We start from the raw sequence: 15707 nt of genomic DNA on the forward strand, positions 1-15707 counted from the left end.
GGAGAAGGGGCCTCCCTCGGCAGCAGCCACAGGCCTGCAATCAGCTAGGTGCTAGTACCCGAAAGGCAGGTCTTCACTTGGGACACTCTCGCTCTTTTGATGCCTGTCCGTTTGCTCCTGGCCCCGGAAGCTGCTGGGCACCCTGCAGTGCTAGAGCCAAGGGAAGTGGGTGTGGGAAAGAAGAACCCTACCACCACCCCTACAGTCTCCGCCCACCCCACCCCTACAGTCTCCGCCCCCACCACCACCCCTACAGTCTCCGCCCCTCCACCCCTACAGTCTCCGCCCCCCCCCCCCCCCCCATGGCAGGAGACGCCTCAGGCAGCAGGCACAGGAAAATGCCTCAGGACCCACTTTGGCCATTCTCCTGCCTCCAGCCAGGCCTGCAGCTCATGGGTGAGCTGTATGGTGATGGTGTGTGAGGGAGGACAGTGTCAGCAACACAGGCTCCATGTCCACCTCCAGGAGGAGGACATCCTCCCAGAAGAGTCCCAGCACTGGCTGAGTTTGTGTTCCCTCCCCTGGGGGGCTTTCATGGCCAGTGCAGGTCTTCAAGGTCAAAGGCATCAGCCAGACTTCACTGCAAGCTTCTTCCCCTAACTCTGTCTTTCCTTTCCCCTCCCCCTCCCCCGGTAGAATCTCCTGACACATCCCTGCCAGTACCAGCTGTCAAGGAGCAGCGTGCCTGGAATTTCGGCCAACCCCCCCACCCCGTATGCTGTTTGGACTCTCCTGGGGGTCACTGGCAGACCAGCCAGACGCCAAGGAGCGCAGGTCCGGCCCAGGTGTTAAGTTCAATATCAGATGCACAGGATGAAGGAGCTAAGAGCAAGGTGACCATCTCCTACAGACAAGTACACTGAGTCAGTGGCAGAGTCCAGGAATCTTTCCTCTTACTACCAAGTCCTTGGGTGGCAGGCCTCTTAGCTTCCCTTCCGCAGAGAGGAAAACACCCAGTCCCACAGCCACACGGCAATGAGCTGGACTGGGGCCCATCCTTCCAGCTCCTGCACGCTCCCTCTTTCTGGCTCCCTGCTCTGATAGACTATTCAAGGCCACTCTAGAATTTCTGGAGTAAGGATGTTCCCTTCTTGATACCAAGGAAATCCTGCCTGCCTGTCTTTGCTTTCTCTGGCCAGTGGCGATGGGGCAGGAGAACCTGAGATAAGTCTCCATTCCTTGGACTGAGAGAGCAGCAACAGCAGAGCCAGGGGCCAGGCCATCGCCAGCACAGGGACAGGAGGTCTTGACAAGCCTGCCTCAAGGCAGGCCTCCCCGCTCGGGCTCCCACTGGGGGTTAGAGCCGGCCTCCGGGGTGCTGATCTCCAAGACTGGGCAGCAGTAGGAGGCAAGCGGGGCCCAACGCTCCCTCCTGGTGGCTGGTTCAGGAGGGCAAGGGGAGGCCAAGTCCAGGGAGATCCACCCTCAGGGGCCGCTGGGGGGAAGACTTGCTCTCCCACCCATGTTAGGACTTGGGGGTGGGGGGAGGACTCTCAAGGGCCACTGGGGCACAACCCATGGTGGGAAGGGTGGTCCCACGATAAAAGCTTCATCCCAGGATGGAGGGAAGGAGGGGGAGATGAGGCGGCCCTGGGTGGGGCTCCTGTGAGCAATTGAGCCCAAGGGCCCTGGGTGGTGTCCAGGCCTAAACACAGACCAGGCTTGTGAACTGGAAGGTGCTACAAGAATGAGCTGGCCGGCAGCAGAGCCGCCCGACTGGGAGCTCAGGAAGCAGAACAGGGCGGCGAAGGGCGACGGTGAGCCAAGAGCACGAGAAAGCAGAGCCAGGAGGGGGAGGCGAGAGCCACCGAGCAGAAGGCAGAGGAGACCTGAGTGACGGAAGCGTGGCTGGGTCCTGTGTCCAGGGGCGTGGCAGTCCACCGTGGCCCCCTGGGAGATGCAGACCCACCCACACTCTGCTTGCTCTCCCGAGGGTGCCCAGGTGCGTGGCTCCTCGTATACAACCCCCATTTCAAGAGTCTCGGCTCCTTTCGACGGAGAGGCTTAACAAATCCAGACCCATCTCAGCACGTCTGGGACCATGAGCCTGTTTAGTGTCCCCATGAAGAAGCAAACACCTGGTCTGAGGTGTGCTGGCTCTACTTCCACCTGTGGCCACAGGGGCTGCCCATGGTCAGCCAGTGGGGGGCAAGGTCCAAACCCTAGAGATGCAGAAGGGGCAGAGACCGGAGTTAGGCGGAACTGGGGGCCAATCTGAACTCAGACACGGAGTTACCTTGAGACCTTGGACCAGACACTGAAGCTCTTCCCACCCAGGAATGACATCACCTCCCCCAAGGGCTGTGTCAAGGCCAGTGCCCTGCACACACAGCCACCAGAGGGGCAGGCCCTCTTTAGCCATTAGGGGGCAAAACGCTGCTCCCGTCTGGGGAGCTAAGGTCCGTGGCCAGTGGGACCAGAGACCAGTCATAGCTCACAAGCCTGGGGCCTGTTTGCTGTCTCCTCCCCCAGCCTGCTGGGACACGGGGGTGAGACAAAGACAAGCGGCCCCAAGGTGCCCAAAGCCATGCTCAGCCCAAAACTTTGGGGGCTACTTACCAGCTCTCGTGGGCTCCAATCTGCACCGAGACCCCAGCCCAGAGCTCGGAGCCATGTCCCAACAGCACCCAACCCGAACAAACTGCACAGGACCGAACAAACTGCACAGGACCGTTGGATTTGGAAAGTTTTTGTTTTCTTTTCCCACACATTTCCGGGGTTGGGGTGTTTTCCAAGACTCAGACACATTTGTTAACAAAGAGAGAGAGAAAAAAAAAACCGGGGGAGCAGGGAGCCTGTGGGCAGAGAAGTGACCCCAGCAGTATGCGGGTAATGCCTGGCTCCCTCTCTTCCCTGCTGCCCGCGCCCAGTGGGTGCCACAGGCTGCTGCTCGCGATATCTAGATTAATTGTCTTCAATATATATCTGCATTTGCCTTTCCCCTCCCACCCGCCCCCCACCCTGCTCCTCCAGCAGCTTCCCCATCAATGCACGTCGCCCGGCGGCACACGACAGAACAGGTCTTCACAGGCCCGAGCCCCTTCCCTGGGCGGAACCAGGCAGGCGCCTCCTCCTGGTGGGCGGAGCGATGGCTCTCGGGGCCATCCCGGCCCCGCCCCTCGCTGGGACGCTCCGCCCACCCTCCCGCCCTTCTCCCACCGACTCTGGAAACCCAAAGGGAGGAAAGGAAGGGGGAAACCAGACACACACAAAAAGGAGAAGTGGGGAAGGAGGGTGGGGACAGAGAGACACAGCAAGCCTGGGGTGGGGACTGGAGGGCTTGGGAAGAGAAGGAAGGCTGGGGGAACAGAGGGAAGAGGAAGAAAAATGGAGGAAAATGAACAGGACGAGTAGTTGACACTGTACAAAACCCCCAGTCTTCCTTCCCTCCCAACCCCACCAAAATAAAACTACCCCCCTTAAAAAAATAAATCAACCCAGGGCTGTGAGCACGTGCCCTGCCCGATGGGCGCAGAGCTGAGAGGGACAGACAGCCCCAGGACGCACGATGACTCCGCGCCGGACGGACGGCAGGAGGAAGGGGACGAGCACGGGGTTTTCCTTTTTTTTTTCTTTTCATTTTTTTGCGTTTCCTCTTCGTGAGAGAAGTCTGAGGCAGCCAGGGAGTGGGTCCCCAGGGCCCCGGCAGGGAGAGGGCCGCAGCCTCCTTTCGGGCCCTCCCGGGAGGGGCAGCTGGCAGTGGGGCGCGGTGCCGGGGGCTCAGACGTAATACTCCTTGTCTTTGTTCTTCTTGGCCTTGCTGGGCGTCTTGGGGGCAGCCGGGGCCTTCTCTTTCACCACCGCCCCGTTGCTCTGGGCCGAGTTACTGATGTAGTTCCGGCTCTGGTCCACCTGGTAGGAGCCCTCGTCGCGGTTGCGGTACTTGTACATGGCATAGAGGAGGATGAGGATGCAGAGCGCCGCGGCCGCCACGATGCCCACCACCATGCCCGTGGTGCTGCTGGACTCCCGGATCACCTCCACTGCGCCCGGCGGGCCCCGCTCCCCAGGCCCCGTGGGGTTGACTGTGGGCAGATGGGGGAAGCCGGGGGCGGAGGTCACGCCGGGGCGCAGGGGAGGGGGCCTCCGCGGCTCGAAGGACGTGGGGGCCCCGGGCCCCAAGGGTGGGTTCTCCAGCAGGGGCTGCAGCGGGTCTCGGTGGTTCATTTTGCCCGCTGGCAGGTTGGGGGCCGGGGCGGAGGGGGCGAGCAGCACCCCAGGGGCGCCCGTGGCCCCATCTGTCCTGAGGTTGGGCCGGGGAGCGGGTTTGCGGGGGGAGAGGAGGGTGGTGCGGTCCGTGACCAGGGGAAAGGTGGTGTAAAAGTCCTCGTCGTCCGTGGGGGGGAGGCTGGAGTCAAAGACCTCCCCGGAGGCAAAGCCCGAGGCCTCGATAGGCTCCTCGCAGTCGCTGTCGTCCTGCTCGGCCTGGCATGGGCCCCCAGCGGGCGGGCGGCGGGCCGCGGGCGGGGGCAGGGTGTCTTGGGTGGCACCCACGCCCGTGAGGAAGGGGTAGAATGTGGGGGGTGGGGGCACGAAGGGGGATCGGGTGGCCACGGGAGGGGGGTCTAAGGAGTCCTCCGTGATAATGGGCAATATTAACTCTCCTCCTAGAACAAGAGAGAGAAGAGAAAAGACAGGGCGTCAGCGAGGGCCGGGGTGCAGGCGGCCGGCACAGAGAGAGAAACAACAGCCTCACACACCCAAATCGGTTCCAATTGGCTTTGGCGGAGACTAGAGCGGGCTGGGCCCGCCCGCCAGCCGGCTGGAGCACCGCGCTTTAAGCTTTAAGCGGGCAGCGGCTCGGATGCCCTGGGCACCCCACGCACGGGCTCTGTGGCTCTCTGGGTTTTGGTCTTTTGTTTGTCTTAAGAAACCAAAAGGAAAAGAAAGGAAAGGAAATAGAAAAGAAATGGAAAAAAAAATACAACTCTACTGGTTTAAGGCTTTAAAAACAGATACAAGAGCAGCATTTAAACAAACCTAACAACAATATCTTTTAGGGTTTTTTTCTGGGTTTTTCTCTTTTTTTTTTCTTTTGTTTTTAAAAAAGAAGATAGCATACCACGGAATTCAGGCAACTTACATCAACAAATAGGCCGTGTGATTTTAGCATGAAGAAAAAAATTACAAACAGAGCTGTGTAAGCGGGTTCTCCCGGAAAAAATAAGAAAAAAACAACTTTTCCGTACAACGTTTCCTTTCTATCTGTTTGGTATCTCCCTCCCTCACTCTTCTCTCCCTGAACAACTTGCTTCCTCCACAATACTCTGTCTCCTCCCTCACTCGTGCCCTCTCCCCCTCATTAAACACAAAGCTGAAATCTGCACAGTGAAGGCTGGCGTTGAGGAGCTGTTACCGCCACTTGGTGTCAGCGTGTGGGGGAGGGAGGGAGCAGTGGGAAGGAAGGCCTGGGGAGGGGGCACGTGACAGGCAGCCGCGTAGGAACTGCCTCATGGCTGAGAGGACCTGGGAGGGGACGATCATGCGAAGGGGCTTGGAAGGCTAACTGCAGGTTGGTCATGGGGAGAGAACCGAAGGTGGGAGGTGACGAGGTCCATGAGGAAGGGCTGGAAGGGACACACAGGCACATTGGAGGAGGGTCCTGTCCTATAGGACTTTGGGAGTGGTGGTGAGAAGCCATGTTGAGGTAAGGAGGTGAGGAAGGACAGGGAGTGAGTGAGGGAATTGGGTAGGGACACATGATTCTTGAGCTAACCCTAAATCCTCAACTTTCTCTTTCTTCACCCTCCACCTCTGACCCCCACTGACTTCCCCCCCTCCCCCTCCCCAGAACCCCCATGGGCCACCAGGACCTGGCCAGGGCTTGACAGCCTCTGGCCCTCTTATTATTGTTAAAACAATAATAAAACAACGGAAAGAAGAAGAAAGCAAAAAAAGAAAAGAAAATACATACACAGCCATCTGGGAAGGATGCACTTGCTAATATAGGGCCCAGGAGAACTACTGGGGAGGGCCTTTGGGGTGGGGGTGTAGGTCTCCTCACTCTCTAGGTCAGATAACTGGGGTCCCCTGGGCCAAAACTGCAATTCCCATCAGCCCCAGAGGGTGAGAATTACAACTCCCATTAGTCCTTACAGGGGTGTGGACCACAATTCTCATCAGCCCCTGGGTCAACAACTACAACTCCCATCAGCCCCCTGGGCCCCCTCTCAAACAAAAGCACTGCAACCCACTGGTCTGGGGTAGAAGAGAGCTGCAGCCCTGGGTCTAGGTGGCTGGTGGAAGGGCTCCCTCCTCTTGGAGGGGCAGCTCTGGGCCTGGTAGGGGCTGTAGGTTTCTTCTCTAGCTCTCCCTCCAGCACAGCTCAAGCCCCACCCCCATCTGAGTGCAGCTCCCTGGTCTCTCTGCAGGGTTTGATCCTCAGAGATCACACCACAAGCCTCCCACCCGCTCCATAGGAGGCTTCTCAGGGCTTCACTGACAGACCCCTCTGCCCCAGTGCATCCAGGCCAGCCATGTGCCACCACCACCATACCTTGGCACCTCTTCTCCTCCTCCCCTGACCCAAAGCGCTCTGGTCTCCGCCCTGCTGTCCAAACACCTCCGCTGATCCTTCAGATCACGAGCTCCAGCAGTTTGGCAGAGCTGTCCTTGGCCACACTAGCCAGCTCAGCCAAGATCTTGCTATTGAACTCACAGCCTTGCTGAGCTCCTCAGACTGCTCTCCCCACCAGGCTCCAACCTCCCCCTGGACAGGGGCTCATCTGCACCCCAGATTGTGAAGCCTCGGGGCACCTGGGCTTCCACCGGCTCAGCCACACTGGAAAACTGAGCCGAGAGCAGAGAAGCATGTTTTCTGGGGCTGGAACTGTCCAACCTCGGCTTATTATGGAGGAGGATGCTGAGGCCTGGGGTGGGCAGGACTTCCAGGGTCTTCCAGGTGTCACTGTCAGGCTACATGAATGAATAGACCATCCAGTCCCTTCTGTGGCTCTCAGAGGCCAGGCGAAGGCCAAGTCTCCCAAGGAGCCCCGGAAGGCCTGACTCATCCTCCCCACGCCTGCAGGAATCTGCTAGGCTGCTTGACTCTTGGCTTTGATTTTAATGTGAGAGGCCAAGACCTGTTCTGTCATTAATTCCTGTGTGACTGTGGGCAAGGTTCTTTCATTTTCTGGGCCTCAATTTCCTCATCTATAAAATTAAGGTATTGGGCTCCACGCCCAGGGTGAGGCCAAGGCCTGGATCCCAGCTTACGGATGAACATAGTTTGTCCTCCCATCCCCACTGAGCCCTAGACCCACCAAGGATGGCCCAGCAACCTGGCCCCTGGGTAAGTGGCAAACTGAGCTGTTAGGTCTCAGGAGGAGGCTGGTAGCCCTTCGAGTGGTAGCATCTGGGCCCAACCATGACAAGGTTCCCTTCCCTGTGTGGACCCTGAACACATCTGGGGTCCTCACTGCTGGCCCACACCACCTGCCCCCTTCCTGACCTTTGCCTTCTGTTCAGAACACCTTTCCCCTGCTGATATCTCATTCATCCTTTGAATCCAACCAAATACCTCCTCTTCCAGGCAGACCTCCAGAGGCTCCTCCCTGCCTTGGGTACCTCTCACACCCTGTCCCTATTCTGTCCTGGAGGCACAGGTTTGGACTCACTGCCAGGAAGGCCCTTGCTGGGGACACATCATGGCCCAGAGGGCCTGATCAGGCCAATCAGGGCACAGACCTTGGCTTTCTATCCTTTTGCTCACCTCCCCAGTAGATGAGGGTGTACGGGGGCTTCAGGCCTTGGACCACAGACAAATCCTGCTCAGCCTGAGCCCTCCCCTGCCTGAGCCACCGACAACCATTTGCCCCAACTCACTGGTTCCTTAGGTCCTTGGGACACACAGGCTCCCAGGGTCCCCCTGTGCAGCCTCCTGCTTCCCCCAACCCTGCCTCCAGAGCCCTTCCAGGCCTGGTCATATTGACTTCTTGGCCCTGCCCTTCAACCCCAGCCAATTCCTGGCCTCCACCTTTGGGTCTCGGTCCTGTCCCTGAGTCCCCAGCTCCTTTGGGGACTTCCCCTGGCCCGAGGCTTTGACAGCATCTCCTGAGAGTGCCCTGCCCTCACTCACATCCCACCCCACTGCCACAACTGCCCCTTGGTGTCCCCTTCTCCTGGCCCTGAACATCAGCATCCACCTCCCACGCCACTTCCTCCCTGGGCCCTACACCCCTCACCACAAGACGACGCACTACTGAGACCGCACGCTGCCTTCCTTCCCCAACTCTCACTCAAGTCGGCCTGGGCTCTGTGGCAGTGCAGTCACACACAAAGTAGGGTACCGGATGTTCCTGGGGTCATGCAGGAAGGGTCGGGCAAGCTTGTGCCAATGAGGACTTACTGGGGCCTGGAGGAGGGGAGGAACCCTCAGAGACTTCTCACTGCAGAAGTCCAACTGGGGGCTCCCCAGGCCGGCCCTCCCGCTGGGCTTTTGGGGGTGCAGACTCATGAAGACTCATGGTGCCTGGGACCCTGGGTCCAGCTCTATGCCAAGGGTGCACATTGGGATGGGGTGCCCCTGGGGGTCTGATAAGGACCCTAGACAGCCTCCCTCCCCTCCCCCACTTCAGGCAACTGCAGCATTTGGAAAATATTCACAGGAGCACTTATCATAGATGCCACCCACCCTCTGCTCCTAAATTGAATTTCAGTGCATGTCAGTTCCACTTACTAAAAGGAATTCCATTCTGGCCAAGGAGACCACAAGCCATTCCCGAGCACCCTCCTCCCCCAGCTCCCCTGCCTCTGGGGGCTGCTGGACAAGCAAGCTGGGTCCTTTCTGCCTTTAGGGCAAAGAAGGCCATTGACTGAAAATCTACCCAAGAACCCCATTCCCACCCAAGCAAGATGTGCCCACCCCCAAAGAAGCATCTAGAACTGAGGCTGAGGGTCAGAGACTAAGCAATCAGCTGCCTGAGGCCTCATCCGCCAACGCTGGGTGCCCTGCCCAGGCTGTGACGGCAAGAAGGCCACTAGTCCACAGGGCATTTCGTGTGGATTAGAAACACGGCAGACCCTCAGTGTGGCCACAGCCCTGCAGGTGTACGATTTGGCAAACAGTATCTCTGTGCAAAACTGGAAAAAGGCATTCTGTTCTCCTGGTGGACACAGCCCCACTCCAGGGCGCAGGACACACAGCTTGGCAAGCAGAGCACTGGCTAGATTTCAGCCCTTACTCACCTGTTCCAGCAGAGAACAATCTGTGCAACTGTGTGCAGTGGCCTGAAGGCTACCACCCCTCCCCACCCGGAAACCCACACACACAGCAAGGGCAAACGCCAAGGTGGAGCGCCTACTGTGTGCACGCCCGTGCACCCACCCCTCTGAGGGGCTGTTTCTGCGCACCTGGGCATGTGTCTCTAAGCGCGCGCATGTGTGCGTGTGTGCGTGTGCGCGCGCGCGCACGAACCTCAATGGATCCAAGCAAGTGAGCATGCGTGTCAGCGAGTCTTAGCGGACGTGCCTGCATGTGAGTGAGCCTGTGCTCTGTACGTGGTTTGTGTGTGGTCCGCCTGCCTCTAAGCCTGGGTCTGAGCTCGTGTGTGCATGTGAATGCATGAATGTGTCGCTGAGTATATGTGAGTGTGACACCATGGGTCTGAACACACGCGGTTGTCCCTCTGTGACCACCTCTTTCCCTCGGGCAGTGAGACTACATTTCCCAGCATCCCTTGCAATTAGGTGTGGCCACAGGAGTGAGCAGTGGGTAGTGCCAGTACCGGCCCATAAAAGCCCCAGTGCCCGATCCTCTGCACTCCTTCTCCTCCTTCCAGTGACCTTGCAAACCACGTGTTGAAATGGAGGAGCCACAGATGGGAGGTCTCTGGATTCCCCAAGCACTCCTTGGGGCAGAGCCAGCTGCTGGTCAGGAGCACCCAGGTGGGGCTTCACCTGAGTCAGAAACTTCCCTTGAAGGACCCACTGAGATTCGGGGGACGTTATCTGTTACAGAAACACATGTTACCTTAACTAATACAGACACAGCCAGAAGTGGGTGTCACATTAACAGAAACCTGTGGCCCTCAGGTAACAATTCAAGGAAATGGATTTGGAGGCTGGAAATACGCAGAACCACATAATGCAGCGGCAGGACACCTGGCACCAGCCGTTGCTTGGGACAGGCCACGTGCTTACTGAGGCTGAGGCACTAAGGGAAGGTGCCAGGGAGGTCTGGACGACAATGCCGGCTCTTACTTCCTGTGTTTGGTAACGTGTTACAAGAAAGAAACAACATTAGACAAGAACTGGTGCGTTTGCAACAGAGATGAAGGGACCAGAGAGAGCCCAGAAATGCGGGGCCGGCAAGTGTCAGAAGAACAACTGCCCCCAAGCCCCAAATCTTAAGAGAGAAGACTGGAAACGGCTTTCAGGGATAGCGGCCCGGTGACAGTTCCACCTGAAAAACGGGGCTCAACGTTGCCTCAAGGATCACACTAAGGGCGTGGGCTCCCCACCTATTGTTTCAAGCGCCCTCAAGATAGTCACCACTAAATTAAGAGATAGGGCAGAGAAACAAGGAAATAAACAGGCTTGAGAATTATGTCTAGGAGAGAACTCTGAGTGTCGTTCCGTTGACCGTTTGAGCCTTAAAACAACCTCTGGGCCTTAAAACAACCTTTGGGCCCCCAAATACGCCTGAGCAGGAAGAGGGCCGTCAAGGCTGTGAGACCTCCAAGGAGGTCATTTTCCCAACACCCACCCAGAGGTGGCCATGGAGGATAAGGACTGGGAAGGATCTGCCAGAGGGCAGCACCAGGGCCCCAGACAAAGGAGAGGGGAGTTTCTCCCAGACAGCAGAGGTGGGGTTTCAGGGAGAAACTTCCCCACTACTGAGGGCAGAGCCTCAAGCCGCCCGCTGGCTGGACCTTCCCAACACTAGGAACTACCAGCTGCTGTGCACCCTCCATCCTTCCCTTTGGACGCAGGGTTTTATGGTGGTGGCTTTCTCTGGCCCATCATGGTATTCTGGGTGTGTGTTGGGCTGTATGGGCAGTGAGATCAATTATCCTTTTAGTTCGTGGGTATCCAGACCACATATGGGTACCCGGGAGCCAAGTCTGGACGCAATGGAGTGGGTCCATCTCCCAGACATCCTCACCTCTGAGATGTCTATCCTAACTGGATAGGGCTTCCGGTGTCCCCCCCTGGGGAGGAGTGGGTGTGTTCTGTCGGTGGTGGGACAGTGGACTGGATCGTTGGTGACCCAAAGCCCAGACTGTGGCAAATAAATGGCTAGCTGGTCACCAAATCTGTTTTTGCTTCCTCCTGGACTGCCTGGGAGCTAGGTCGTGCCACGTGACCGAGCTCTGGAGGACAGAATCAGTAGGGCCCGTGCACACCTCTTCCTCCCAGGCCTGGCCCATAAACCCTCCCCTTCATGCCCCTCCCTGCTTATCCCCTTCCACCACAACTTGGGAAGTCACGGTGAAGATGGTGCAGCTTCAAGGTGGAGACAGACCAGCCCTGAATCAGCGCTCTGAAAAGAGCTGCTCACCTAAGTATCCATCGACAGGTGAGTGGATAAAGATGTGGCACATATATACAATGGAACATCACTCAGCCATAAAAAGAAATGAAACTGAGTCATTTGTAGTGAGGTGGATGGACCTAGAGTCTGTCATACAGAGTGAAGTAAGTCAGAAAGAGAAAAACCAATACCATGTGCTAACACATATATATGGAAATCTAAAAAAAAAGAAAAATGGTGCTGATGAACCTAGGGGCAGGACAGGGATAAAGATGCAAACGTACAGAATGGACTTGAGGACACGGGGAGGGGAAAGGGTAAGCTGGGACGAAATAAGAGAGTAGCATTGACATACATACACTACCAAATGTAAAACAGATAGCTAGTGGGAAGCAGCCGCATAGCACAGGGAGATCAGCTCGGTGCTTTGTGACCACCTAGAGGGGTGGGATAGGGAGGGTGGGAGGGAGACACAAGAGGGAGGGGATATGGGGATATATGTATACGTATAGCTGATTCACTTTGTTATACAGCAGCAACTAACACACAATTGTAAAGCAATTATACTCCAATAAAGATGTTAACAAAAAAAGAGCTGCTCACCCGTCAGGAACAGTGTTTATAACTTTACGTGAAGAAGAAGTCATCGTCTATGTGTTTAACCACGGGTGTTGAGAGTTTCTCTGTTACAACTAGTGTTACCTTAAGACACGTTGGGATCTGAACATGTTTGTGCCTCTGTGATTCTGAGCTAGATGTGTGGGTCTGCGCAAATGTGTCTGTGCCTGTGGAATTACGCGTGTGTACACCTCTGAGGGCCCTGTGTGTGCGTGCACGGGGGCAACGCCTCGGTAGGGATGTGCACATGTGGGCTGAGTGCATGAGGCTGCTTCTCAGGGTCTGAGCACACGTGGGCTTATATGAAGCCGAGTACACATGTATGTGTGGGTCCTTGTGGGTCTGTGTGCTCACCTGGTGAACACAGAAGCATGCATTTTACTGTGTCTGAACATGTGTGATTGGCCTGAGGGTCCACGGATATGTGGGCGTCCTTCTATGTGGAGCTGCATGTGTACCTCTAAGCATATGAGTAAGTACACCAGCAGCTGTGAGCGCCCGTGTCAGTGCTGGCCTGACTCTGTGTGTGTGTGTGTGTGTGTGTTCATGTGTGTGTACACCACCATGGGACTAAATACAAGTATGCATGCCTCGAGGGTCTGAGCACGTGTGTGTGTGTCTGAGCACGTGTGTGTGTGTCTGAGCATAAAGCGTGCACATCAGAGTGGGCCTCAGAAGGTCTGAGCTGAGGGGGGCCCCCGAGAGTCTCCTTTCCTGAGGCGGTGGGGCAGGGGCGCAGGTCTGTGATTCTGAAGAAATGTGTGCGTGTGCGTGGACCCCTGGGGCTGGGCACACACAGCCTGCCTGAGCACGTGCACACGCGTGGCCTCACGGCCCTCAGCGTGAGCGCACACGTCGGCACACGAGGATATGCCTTTGAGGATGTGTGTGTCTTAGAGTACGTGAACAGATGTGCAGGCGACTGTAGGTCTGAGCCCAAGTGTGTCCGTGGGTGGTGCCTTGACACTCATGCACCTCTGTGAGCCTGGGCGCAGACGTGTACATCCCAGAATTCACACGCCCACGTGTGCACGTGTGCCTGCATCTCAGAAGGTCTGCGCATGTTGTATACGTGCCTGCCCTGAACACACACACGCACCTGTGATTCTGAAGCATCTGTGAGCGGCTGTGAAGTCTGAGCTCACGGGGAGGATTCTGTGGCCTGAGCACATGTGTGAGCATGTGTGTGATGCAAGTGGATTTGTACACGTGTGTGTGCCTCTGTGAGCTGAGTGTGGATGTGGAATTCTGAGAGTCTGAGGATTCGTATATGCCTGGGCCTTGAGGGTCTGAGCACATAGGTGTACATGTCTCATGAGTGTGTGAAATATGCAAGTGCTTCTGAGCACGTGCGTGTGATTCTGAACATCCGGCCTACTCCTCGATGGATGTGCGCATGTGCGCCTCAGGGGGTCTGTGTGTGCACGGATGTGCAGCTCTGAGCACATGCAACTGCCTTGGTGGGTTGAAGACATGCTGCCTACGCACCCTTGTGCAGCTGAGCTCGTGTGTAAGTGTCTAAACAGGCAGACACCTGTGAGTCCACATCGAGGTGTGAAGCCCTAAGCCCACACATGCAGGACCGTAGCTCTGAGCACACGTGTGTACCTCTGTGAAAATGTGCACATGTGTATGGGTTTGTCTGTGTTCATCAGACTTCTGGGGCTCTGAATACATGCGTGTCTCTTTAGATCTAAGCACCTGGTGCCTCTTTTGCTCTAGGCACAAATGGTGTGTGCCCTTTAGGTCTGAACACAGGAGTACCTGTGGAAGAGGATGTGCGTGAGCTTGCTGGTAGGTCCATAAATGTTTGTGCCTGGATGTGGGTGTGCCTCTGGTCAGACATGAGTGTGCATGTAGCTGGGTCCCTCTGTGGGTCTGAGTCTGTGTGTGCACTTCCTAGGTGCCTCAAGGGGAGCAATTCCTCCAGGGGCCAGGCCCATAACACAAGGGACAGGCTGGCTAAGGCAGCGAGGGGCATTGGGTCCCAGTGCCTACTATGCAGGGCAGGTCCCCATAAAGGCACTCCCATTCAAAAGAAGTTAAACACCGTGTCCATCAACACAATACTCTTGGCTGGGCTGCCAACCTCAGGTAAAATGACTGTTAGATGATGGGCTCTCCAGGCTGGGGAGGCTGGGACCTGGGGTCTGTGGCAAGTCCAAGTCAAGGGAAGGTGTGAAACGTTTCAGGGATGACCCGAGGCTTCACACCTGGACCCAGGAAGGAAGATCTGGCAGGTGAGAGGGGTGCAAAGAGCCTGGGGTCAGCCCCTGGGTACCTGCTGTCTCCAGCCAGGCTGCCTCCACCTCTGACACTGACCTTGGAGCCCAAGGAGTCCTGGTCGTCTGCTAGAGAAAAAGCCTCCCTGCACTGGGGGCACAAGAGGGCTCTGGCCTGAGTCCCCTCCCTCTCCAGGTGGGGTGTATCACAGTCTAAATCAGTCTGAGGGACCCTGGAGTCATCTTGGTCGTTGTCTGGCTCCCATCAAGATAAAAATCCAATTTAAGCATTTCAGGGCAGTATGAGTGTGGAGGTGCAAACATACGCGATGCACATCTGCGGGGAAGCCTGTGGGTTGCGTTGGTTTTCTCTGGGGGCTCAAGCATGCACTCTGCCCTCCCTCCCTCCCTCTTATTTTTAAAGCTTATCTTTAAGGCTGGCGCGCCAGCCTCTCCCCATCCACCAGCTTCCATTCTTCCTCCACCCTCCTTGTCCCCTCACATACTTGGCCCTTTGATGCGGGGAGGGCAGCTGACCCGCCCACTTCAGCTCCTCCTCACTCCGTGGTCCCAACACAGCCTAAAAGAGCTCGGCCCACCTGTGCATGCGCTCAGCATCATACCCAGGCCCCTGACAAGCTCCTGGGCTGGGGCTGGGAGACCAGAATTTTGGTGGACAAGATGTGGCCTTGGGGTAGCCCAGCGCGCACCTCCCGTCGCTGCATCATGGCCATTTGCAGGGTCCAGGGAGAGCAGAGGCTCCTCCTGTCACCTGGCAGTTCCCACCCCCGAGTGCGCAAACATGTGCGGCGGGGCTAAGCCGGGCCCTTTTCTTGTGACCGCACGGCCTTCTGTCCCCAGAGTCCCATCCCGGGGCTCTCAAGGGACCATTTGTCACAGGCACTCCCCGCAGGCCTGGGCTTGAGGTACTGTGTCCACCTATAGGAAAGCCCCACCAGTGACTAGGTAGGGGGAAAAGCAGGGTGCAAGGAGAGTGCTGTGTCGAAGCTGCCAGATTCCCAGAGCCTCCCAAAGCAACGGTGGGGTGTGAGCTGAGATCACCCAGTGAGACGGAGGGGAGAGCCCCCAGCAGAGGAGCCTCCCCACAGTGGAGGGTGTCTGTCCAGAAAGCACTGGTCCTTGGCTGTGGCTGAGGAGGCCTTTCCAGCCCAGCAGCCGGAGGCTCCCCCAAGGACCTCAGGGCCCAGGACTGCCAGGACAACCCCCTCGGCTCTGGCCTACTGGGGGGACACGGAGCAGTCAGGCTTCAGCCTCTCGGCCTGGCGGCCTGTGCCCCACAAACCTCTCTGCCCTTGGTCTCTGGAACCTGAGCCTCTGCTCCAAGGCTCCAGGGTCTCCTGGCTCTACTCACACTCCTTCCTTGGTTGCAGCCC

The 15707-nt window shown here is 57.2% G+C and overlaps 1 protein-coding gene across 37 annotated transcripts in view; it reads right to left on the reverse strand.

Annotated features, from left to right (window-relative positions):
* Nucleotides 1-2678: 2678 nt before the first annotated feature.
* The window catches only part of NRXN2 (neurexin 2), a 110783-nt gene continuing 97754 nt past the window's right edge, over nt 2679-15707 (reverse strand). For 24 of the 37 annotated variants that reach the window (XM_067037530.1, XM_067037528.1, XM_067037525.1 and 21 more), the window contains one exon: nt 2679-4607. In XM_067037530.1, the coding sequence (XP_066893631.1) occupies nt 3721-4607 (887 nt within the window). In that variant the 3' untranslated portion in view covers nt 2679-3720. The remainder of the gene's footprint in view (nt 4608-15707) is intronic. The other 13 variants (XM_067037536.1, XM_067037534.1, XM_059068313.2 and 10 more) reach the window with 1 other exon arrangement.

This window comes from Kogia breviceps, chromosome 7 (genome assembly GCF_026419965.1).
Source record: "Kogia breviceps isolate mKogBre1 chromosome 7, mKogBre1 haplotype 1, whole genome shotgun sequence".
NCBI lineage: Eukaryota > Metazoa > Chordata > Mammalia > Artiodactyla > Physeteridae > Kogia > Kogia breviceps.